The 9,894-nt window shown below is 44.3% G+C and overlaps 1 protein-coding gene across 1 annotated transcript; it reads left to right on the forward strand.

The window, feature by feature from the left end:
- The first annotated feature begins 5,703 nt into the window (after positions 1-5,703).
- On the forward strand, positions 5,704-8,480 carry FGF4 (fibroblast growth factor 4). The gene is made up of 3 exons (XM_062577611.1): positions 5,704-6,001; positions 6,480-6,583; positions 8,304-8,480. The coding sequence occupies exons 1-3, from the start codon at positions 5,707-5,709 to the stop codon at positions 8,478-8,480; spliced, it is 576 nt and encodes a 191-aa protein (XP_062433595.1). The 5' UTR covers positions 5,704-5,706.
- The last annotated feature ends 1,414 nt before the right edge of the window (positions 8,481-9,894 follow it).

Below are 9,894 nucleotides of genomic sequence, written 5' to 3' on the forward strand. Positions count from 1 at the left end.
CACTTCTTCACCTGAAAACTGTTCCTATGTCAGGTAATGATAAGGACCAGCAGGACAAGGAGATGGCCTACCATGACCATGTCAGGTTTCTTGGTTAAGAGCAGCCCCCAGTCTGCCCAGCAGTTGCTACCACCACTGAGCTAGTGTTGCGGAAACAGTTATTCCTGCAGCTCAAAAGTAAAAAGGAAAAGAAGTCAAACATGGAAGCTGATAAAAAGACTGCTAAGATGCTGAATGTAATTCACAGAAAGTCAAATGACTCTGGCTTGATCTTCCAGCTGGAGCTTATCGGCTCCTGGTTTCCTTCAGCAATGAGTGTACATGGGCAGCACCATCACAAGCTGGAAGTATGAACTGCAACATCTGACTCCTTGGAGACACAGGGAAGCCAAACAGATGCAGGCAGTCTTGCCTTCTCTAGTCTCTGCTTTATATAGAGATATACAGCGATACATTACTATACAAGCTCAACAGGAGCAGAGGGAGTAGCTGTTGAAAAAGCCCATACCCATTACAAGGAAAGTAACACCCAGTTCCCCCAATGAACCTGTCCAAACACACTGGAGAGAGGTTATTGGTGCCTTTGTTATTCACTGAACATTGTAGTTGCCTGCTGCTATAGTCTGCTGCCCCTTTCCAATATATAACACTACAACATCACCCAAGATAATAAGGTTTTGATCATGGCAAGATGAGTATAACAGCAAACAACCCAGGCACACAGAGATCAAATAGACCAGCTGCAAACAGGAAGAAAAAGAGCACATCTGACTTGTTAGCTTCTGTATGAGTATGTGCGTTAGGCAGGCAGCAGTAACCTGAGTGGTGGGGGTCCCCAGTGACCCCAGCCCTCCAGGGCTCGGGCCCCCTGCCCTGTGCTGCATTCATTCATGCGCCTCCTCTCCCAGGACCCTGCCTCCATCACACAGAGGGGCAGCCAGACATGAACGTGAGAAAGTTTGCTCAGGCGAGTCCCTTCTGCAGATCGCAGAATAATCGTAATTAAAAGGGGTGTGTGCAAAGGGGGAGCTAGAGCATGGGCCTGCTTTCTTACCATGTCTTCATAGCATACAAGCATGGTGAAAAGCATTTTTTGCTACCGATATAATTCTCCATGCTCCTTTCAGTTTACTCCCCATCCTTCCAGATCAAAGGGTCTCAGTACAATACTTGCCTTTAGTAGAAGAGCACATGAGCAATATCTTTCAGGGTCAATTATGTCTATTTAATGGGGTTAATAAATATGTAAACTGAATTATGGGCCTAAATCACTTTAGAGATACAGACACGGAGCCAAATTCTGCTGAGTGATGTGCCAGTGCAAATGCAGAAAAACTTCCATAAAGTTTGCAAAGATAATCCAGATTTATTATCTCTTTTCCCCTTTCTATCAGAATACAAGATACAAAATTTGAATCTGGCTGTGGATCTGGATTCTATGAACCCTTTCTTATTTTTTTGTACCTTAAGCCTAGAGAAATTTGGAAAGCAGAACTGTCTGAATTGTGACATCTATATATGCTTCTAAAGGAACAGAGACAATATAAAGATGAAGACATTTTACCTGTTGTCATATTTAAACTATTATTGTGAAAGAGTGTGAGACACAAGGGGTAGGGAGTACACAGCGGTGGAGTATAGTGTGATATGGAAGATTGAAAAGAAATAATTATGGGATGACCCAAAGACACAGAGCTCCCCTTCAGTGCAGGAAAGCTGGTGGCATATTGGAGGGTCCAGTTCTAGCCCTGCCATAGAAAGCCTAGGTGAATGTGGGCAACTCACTTCATCTCTCTGTGTCCATCTCTGGTCTAGGATCATTCTCTGTCTGTGCCTTGTGCGGACTTTGTAAGGATAAATTAATTAATACTTGAGTGATGCTCCAGTATGACACAAACAGCAGCTTTCAAAATGCCCTGCAATGAGGGAGTGCAAAAGTAAAATAAAACAACAAGACACAGTTTCATTGACTTCCACAGGGAATATGTTGTATTGATTGTTACCTGTGACAATAATTTCCAACTGGGAATGTTTATGTTGGAGTGTAAAGGCACTGAATGTCAGCTCCTTCCACCTGTCATTTACACCTCTACCAAGTTAAAAATGCCGACGTTCTGCAGTTCTGCTCTACGTATTTTTCTCTATGTATATTCCACAGATAGAAACCGCTGAAAAATCAGAGGGCTTTGAAACATCAGGCCTAACATTTTACAGGTAGTAGGTGCTTGAACGTTTTGTGTTGTGGAACGTTATCTGTTAGGCTCTAAGCTTAATGAATTGTCAAAACTGTCAAGGAACCAAGAGCTTATTTGGAGGCCTCTGGGCAGTTCAAATATCAGCTTAATCTGTAAACATGTTCACATACACATAAATATATAAAATTCAAAAGCAAACACAAACCCTGTAGTTTCATCCTTAGCTGAAAACCTATTGCTTTTGTTCTCAGAAAGGTTCATTTGAAGTATTTTACTCTGTAGCAAACCCATGAAAGAACTTGTGAAAATTTCCCTTATTGATTAATGATACTGTGGCAACTTAATTTAATGTTCTGGATGCTCTGTGTAATCACGTAGGCCCTGATCTCACAAGCATATGGACTCGGAGCCTAACAGGCATTTAAGAACCCATTTCCATATGTCCCAAAACAGATCTGGCCTCACAGTTCTCTGGGCCTGAAGTGCGCATCCCTAACTTTAAGTTTCAGTGAGCACCCACAATTAGGCATGTGCTTTCATACTCGCAGGACTAAGGCCTTGGAGTTCATGCTTTTTGGGTCAGGGACAATCACTCACCCAAGTTATTTAACAAGCATTATCTAACAAAGTGTGTGGACAGAAGCAGCACTTCTCTGCCTTGTCTTTCAAAGCATAAATGAAGTTCGTTCCAACTTCATCCTTTGTTGTTTGTTACCAGAAAATAATTTCAATTTTGAAGCAGGGTGAGATTGTGCTTTTCTAAAGACCCTCAGGAAGGACATGCTGTCTAGCACAGTCCCTGCATGGCACCAGCACTCCTAGGCAGAGGAACAGCAGCTCTGCTTTCTGCTAGCCTTGACTACTGCACAGTACTTTCATCCAGAAATGGTCCCCTGGGAAAGAGGAGTTGGGATGGACCTGACACAAAGCTAGTAAATGTCTGTGCATTTGACTTCAGTAAATTTACCAGCCTTTACAGAGAAAAATCTAAATTCTGCTGTTTTCACATATGAATTTACTTGTTTGACACATTAAGACAAAGCTGTACCTCAAACTATTACCTCTTTAGCAGCAGGTTGCAGTCACGCAGAAGGCAGCAGCAGTCTCTTTTCCATCCTGAGAGGTGTGGTAGGAGAGAGAAACCATTGCAGAAATCACACACACACACACACACACACACACACACATACACACACAGAGAGAGAGAGAGAGAGAGAGAGAGAGAGAGAGAGTATATGCACCTCACAAGAAGGAATAAAAGCACATCATCTGAGTTTGCTTAGGTTTAGCGAAGGTCAGAGATTTTCGCACCTAGGTGAGCTGTCATCTGGCTTGGGGCAATTCTCTTTTCTCTCGCATCCTTTGCTGGAACAGCAGGAGTGCTTTGCTGGCGTGAAAGACTAAACTGTCCTCAGGCTATAAAGAACTTGAGTCACAAAACACTTCACTCCCCTCCCCCGTTTCATATTAATTCAGGACTATCCAATATTGTTCTAATATTCCCTCACCTGTTGGTTATGAAAACCTGTTGAGAGCTAAGATAGGTAGTAAAACATACAAGATTTGCTCTGAGCAAAGTAATTCTGGACTGATGTAGTCAAAACTTCTCCTCTTCTACTTTTAAATATTGAGTTTCATTTCCAAGAACTTAAATTGAATTAAATATTCACCAAAGAACAACTGCATCATTAAGAGACAACAGCAACATCTAACTAAGTGAATGCAAAACAAAGATTAGAAAATAATCATATAATTAAGAAGCACAGCAATACTTGAATAAATGGACAGCTTCAGGCTCAGGAATAAATTCCTGTCATTACAGCCCTTATCAGTATACTGGCCAACAGAGAGCTCTGCATGTCTTGTAATCCAAAGCAGTGCCGAGCTTTCTGATTTCTTCATGGGACATTTAAACCAGAAATATGATTATTGCTTTTGGACATAAGCTGCCTCTTTAAATGTTTTCCTCTTTATTAAAGGCTTGGTCCTTTTTGTTGTTAAATACTTTTTTCTTTTTTGCAAGTTCTTTCATTTTTCATTGCTTAAACCTCCCATGCAACAACTATTTTGGCTTTTAATGAAGGGAATTTTTCTGCATCCAGCAAACTGTAAACCATGTCGCCTGGATACAGCAAAAGCCTAAATTCCACAGATTTCCACAAAGTCACACATTGTGTTGGAGGGGGGGAAGTATGTTGCACATTCTTTGATTTTTGTGCCCAGCATTAACATTTGTAAGCACTTACAAAAGAGAAAGAGAGAGAGAAAGAAAGAGAAAAGGGAAAGGGAGAAAGGGGGAGAGAGTGAGAGGAGAGGAGAGGAGAGGAGAGGAGAGGAGAGGAGAGGAGAGGAGAGGAGAAAAAAGAAAGAAAAGAAGAAAGAAAAAAGAAGAAAAGAAGAAAGGAAAGAAAAGAAGAAAGGAAAGGAAAGGAAAGGAAAGGAAAGGAAAGGAAAGGAAAGGAAAGGAAAGGAAAGGAAAGGAAAGGAAAGGAAAGGAAAGGAAAGGAAAGGAAAGGAAAGGAAAGGAAAGGAAAGGAAAGGAAAGGAAAGGAAAGGAAAGGAAAGGAAAGGAAAGGAAAGGAAAGGAAAGGAAAGGAAAGGAAAAAGGAAAGGGAAAAGGAAAGGGAAAAGGAAAGAAAAGAAAAGAAAAGAAAAAAGAAAAGAAAAGAAAAGAAAAGAAAAGAAAAGAAAAGAAAAGAAAAGAAAAGAAAAGAAAAGAAAAGAAAAGAAAAGAAAAGAAAAGAAAAGAAAAGAAAAGAAAGGAAAAAGAAAGGAAAGGAAAGGAAAGGAAAAGAAAGAAAAGAAAAGAAAAGAAAAGAAAAGAAAAGAAAAGAAAAGAAAAGAAAAGAAAAGAAAAGAAAAGAAAAGAAAAGAAAAGAAAAGAAAAGAAAAGAAAAGAAAAGAAAAAAGAGAAAAGAGACGAGAGAAGAGAAGAGAAGAGAAGAGAAGAGAAGAGAAGACAAGAGAAGAGAAGACAAGAGAGAAGAAAAAAGAGGAAGCTGCTGTGATGAATGCAAAATATGACCTTTTCTTCTAAAAGTTTGTCCTGTCCCTCTTGTTTAGCACCAGTGCCGGGCTCCCTTTCCCCCCAGGACGCTTCGGAGTTGTTAAGCATCTAGGGGTGATAATTTGACTTTGGGCTAACCCGGAGGGCTGCAGCAGACAGCAGTAGGTGGTGATGTAATAGGTACCAACGCACATGGATATATAAATATCGTGGCTAGGGCTGAAGCGCTATGGCTGAGCAGCTACCGAAGAAGCCGGGCACTTCAGACAAGACTCCTGCGGCGGGGATCAAGTTCAGGAGCCCTCGCTCCCGGGAATTCCTCTCCATGCAGCCCGCCCGGGGCAGCCGCGCACCCTCGGCGGCCTGAGCGCGGGGCTGCCCCGCTCCCCGAGCCCTCCGGGGGCTTTTTCCCCGCCGTGACCTCGCTGTAGAGTGGGAGCTGGGGGGCGAGGGCGGCCGGGAAGCCAGCGGCCGGCGGCCCGGGGCGGCGCGCCGCTAGCCGGGATGCCTCTCGCCGCGGCGCTGCTGCCGGCGCTGCTGCTGGGGCTGCTGTGGCCGGGCGCGGTGCGGGGCCGCCCGCCCCCGGGCCGCCCGCCCGCCGCCGGGCCCCGCCAGCGCCGCTGGGACGCGGCGCTCTTCGCCCGCTCCGTGGCGCGGCTGCCGGCCGAGCGCCGCGACGGCGACTACCTGCTGGGCATCAAGCGGCTGCGGCGCCTCTACTGCAACGTGGGCATCGGCTTCCACATCCAGGTCCTGCCCGGCGGCCGCATCGACGGCGTCCACAGCGAGAACCGATACAGTAAGCCGGGGCCCGGCCCCGAGCGCGGGGCTCCGCCGGGCTGCGCGCTGCCCCCCGCCGCCCGCACATCTGGGGCCGCACCGCTCCGCGGGTCGGGGCCCGGCGCGCCCAGGCGGGGAAGCATCTGCCGGGGGCTTAACCCCGTGGCCCCGCTGCTCCGATACCCAACTGAAACAATACGGCCGGGGAGGAGGGGGTGTTAAGTCGCACGCTGACAAATGTTTCATGCGCCCCAGGCACACGCTGGCTTATTTTAACCCGGGAGGGGGATGCATGGGAGCAGTGTAAAAATAGCTACTTAGCCAAAAGAAGATAGGTCCCAGCATGGGGTGAGGGGTGCAACGCACTGGGTGTCTGTGGCCACCCGCAGCAGCGCTGGGTGCAAGCACCCGCACTGCGCTGGGGCACTGGAGCTGGGAGCCTCCAGGTGAGCGTGGCACACAGCTCAGTGCCCCTGACTCCTGTGTCTCCTCCGCAGGTCTGCTGGAAATCTCTCCCGTGGAAAGAGGAGTGGTGAGCATACTCGGTGTGAAAAGTGGACTCTTTGTGGCCATGAATAGCAAAGGCAAACTCTACGGATCTGTAAGTAGCCGCCAGGCATGTGCTTGGGGAGGGGGCCATAGCCAGCTGGGGTGAGAGGTGTGCACAGTGCTGGAAGCTCCCCAAGCCCCATCCCTGCCCTGCCTGGGCCAGGCATGGGAAGCAGCCCTTGCTGCCTTGCCAAGGGAAGGTGCGCTGCCCAGGGATGCCCAGCTCACTAAGCTTTTGATGAAAAATCCATTCCTTGCATTCCCAGCCCTCTTTGGTTTCCCCATAAAAAAATAAAATCATTTAGCCATGGCCACCCATCTCACCTAGCATGTTCACCATCAGAGCAAGTCTCTGTGTCACAAGCCCCCTGCTAGCCACAATCCTTATCTTCCTTATGTTTAAGTATGAACAGCTTCAGACAATTGTGGCAATCCCTCACCCATCCCTCGGCGGGCACTTGAACTTGTGAGCAGCCAGGCCCCCATATATGATTCTTTATGAGGTGATAAATCAGTCATACCTATTGATCACATTCCTTGTTTGTGCTCTTGGTTGGAGAATCTGTTCTGATGAGGATTCAGCATCTTCAGGGGTCAAGCTTATATATATGAGATGGCAGATCTATTAGGAGATAATACAGATCTTTTTCATATTGAATCTTGGGAATAAATAGTTATAGGCATCTTTTAAAACTCAGTTAGGTTTAACAATGACAGTGGAGGCCTTTGCCCATTTCAAGCCATCTTTCTGCTTTTGAGTTCACCTCTGTATAAATCACTGTGGTGAGCATCATTTCAACTCCACAGTCCTTTCATCTCCTTCCCTACCCATGGATTTTGTATTTCATATCTCTCAGATATGTTCTGAAGGAACTTGGCCTGACTATATCAGAGCTAACTAGGATATTTTCACCTGATATGAAGTATCCAGAATGATGCTGTGGCATCAATTCTCTCATAGAGGATTTTGGCTTTTACTACAAGCCAGGCAGGTTCAACCATCAAAGTGCAACAGGTCCTTTGCATCATTTCTTCTGAAGGTGTTATGCTGTTCTAGTGTCCTGGATAAAAGTAATCCTCTGGCAGGTTGAGACCTGTCTTACAAAACCATCAGCTTTTGCCCAGAAACAGTAGAGATTAGCTCTTTTGTTACTCTCCAGATAACACACCTGTAGCACCTGTCCCTCTTTGTACTTGCCTAGGAAACCACTTCACTGAAGTGAAATGCCTCTCAGCCAATATATTGCTGGTTGGACAGCTACTGCTTTGGGAACAAGGTAGACTCATCACATGCAGACTCAGGAATATCAGTGGACTTACTCATTTTAACACAGGGACATGGGTACAGATTACCATTCATCACTCTCATTGTCCCAACATCTGTTATATCCCTCTTGTCACTGATAGGAAAGGGACATTGATCAAATTAGAGGAGCAGAGCAGCAGAACAGGGCTCTGTCCTTACCTCACTGCACTGCCTACACTGTTAAAATGTGTCCCTTTTCCCCAAGAGGGCAGACTTGATTATGGGGTGTCCTTCCCAGCATGGCTCCAGGGTATGTGCCTGGCCTGGACATGGGCATCCTTAATGATCCTTTGAACCCTGAGAGTTGTTTGAAGCTTCATTTGGACAATCACTTCAAAAGCTAAGTAACAGGGGGAAAGTCAGCTGTATGTTTTCCTGCAGCACACCTACTACACCTGGTAGCAAGAATATTTCTACACCTGATGTTTAAAATTCCTTCCTTCTCATTCTTTCCTTTTCATTTCAGACCCACTTCAATGACGAGTGCAAATTCAAAGAGATTCTCCTGCCAAACAACTACAATGCTTATGAATCCAGGATTTATCCCGGGATGTACATAGCCCTGAGCAAAAATGGAAGAACAAAGAAAGGCAATAAAGTATCTCCCACAATGACAGTGACACATTTTCTTCCTAGAATTTGAGAAATCTCCCTTCAGATCTACCTCAGCACGGGGGAAGACAAGAGAATGCTTTTGGGGAAAGGAAACATGGTGCACTTTTACTGGAGAGTTTTATGCAAGAGTAGGAGTAAGATATTTAAATTAATTATTTAAATATGTATATATTGCCACAAAAGTTATTTATGGTTCTGATTTTTTTTTATTTCTGAAAACAAAACAAACCTCCAACCGAAGGTATTTCATTTCATTGTGCTACAGTAGGAGATGACTGCTTTGTGATTTATTTAATTCATTTTTAAGTTATCACAGGTGTGCTGCTATTACATGTTCTAAAACAAGTGAAATTCAATTCCTATATTACAATGTTTTGCACTGTTTGTGTGTTGTACAGTGTCTATTGTTGTACACGTATTTGTTTTCGTGGTTTTGCTATTCTTCATGTGTTTTTAAAACCCCTGTGATTCTCAAAGGTCTTGGTCTTTGAAAATGAGCTGTATAAACCTTTCCCAGTTCTGATGCTAGCCTGTAGCCACACACAATGTCTGACCTCCTTTGTGCAGTGTTGCTATTTAATTGAACCAGTATCGGTTTACCTCTGGTACAGAAAGCGCAGCGTTGAAGAGCTACCCCACAGATCTGTTTTTAGATCTGCTAGTGCTGAACTCTGAACTTTCCTACAGTCAGTCTTCCCAGAGCTACTAGGCAGCAGAGAGGCTTAAACAACTATATAAACTCAGTGGGGTTTTTAAAATTATGTTCAGATAAAAAGGGGCAAACAATCTTTTGTGGCCCTTAACTGAAGTATATTTGATACGATTGCTTTGCATTAGGCCAAAAAAAAAGTCTGTGCCTCCCCCAATGAATACACTGTGAAATATGCTACTATGAGCAAATTATACCGTATTCAAATTGAATTCCCTTTTGTATTTGGAGACTATATTCATTTTTCAAAGCTGATGAAACACTATAGTACTCTTAAGGTTTTGAAAGGCAAAATCATTTGCTAGTTCTTAGGAAACAAGTTCTGTAATTGAGGTTATTCTGTACTATTTATTATTTTTGATGCAGTATTTGGATGGAGAAATATGCTGCTTTTTTCCATGGCTCATTCCCTGACAAAGTTGATTAATTTCTACCTCACTAATGCTTGAAGCCAGTCTCCTAACAAAATCTACATGCAAGGTACATGCTTTCCTGCTTGGTCTTATAATTCTGGAGAGGGGCCAAGGGGAACAATCCTTGTAATCCCAAATCTTTTTTTTTTCCATATGTAGCCAAAAGTATTCAAGATAGAGTTGGTTGCGTCCTATTTGAGCCTTGTCACGTTTGAGCTATCTTTATCCCATGATTTACTTTTAGTAAGGATAATCATGGTGAAAATATTTGCAGACAGCTGTCAGGCTGCAGTACTATATCGTCATCAAGTAACCCTATA

This window comes from Rhea pennata, chromosome 5, assembly GCF_028389875.1.
Source record: "Rhea pennata isolate bPtePen1 chromosome 5, bPtePen1.pri, whole genome shotgun sequence".
In the NCBI taxonomy this organism is placed as follows: domain Eukaryota; kingdom Metazoa; phylum Chordata; class Aves; order Rheiformes; family Rheidae; genus Rhea; species Rhea pennata.

Bases quoted from the DNA above. Each gene is read 5' to 3' on its own strand.
- FGF4 (XM_062577611.1), top strand. From the start codon at position 5,707: ATGCCTCTCGCCGCGGCGCTGCTGCCGGCGCTGCTGCTGGGGCTGCTG. The intron at 6,002-6,479 runs GTAAGCCGGGGC...TCTCCTCCGCAG, and splicing joins CCACAGCGAGAACCGATACA to GTCTGCTGGAAATCTCTCCC. The intron at 6,584-8,303 runs GTAAGTAGCCGC...TTTTCATTTCAG, and splicing joins AAGGCAAACTCTACGGATCT to ACCCACTTCAATGACGAGTG.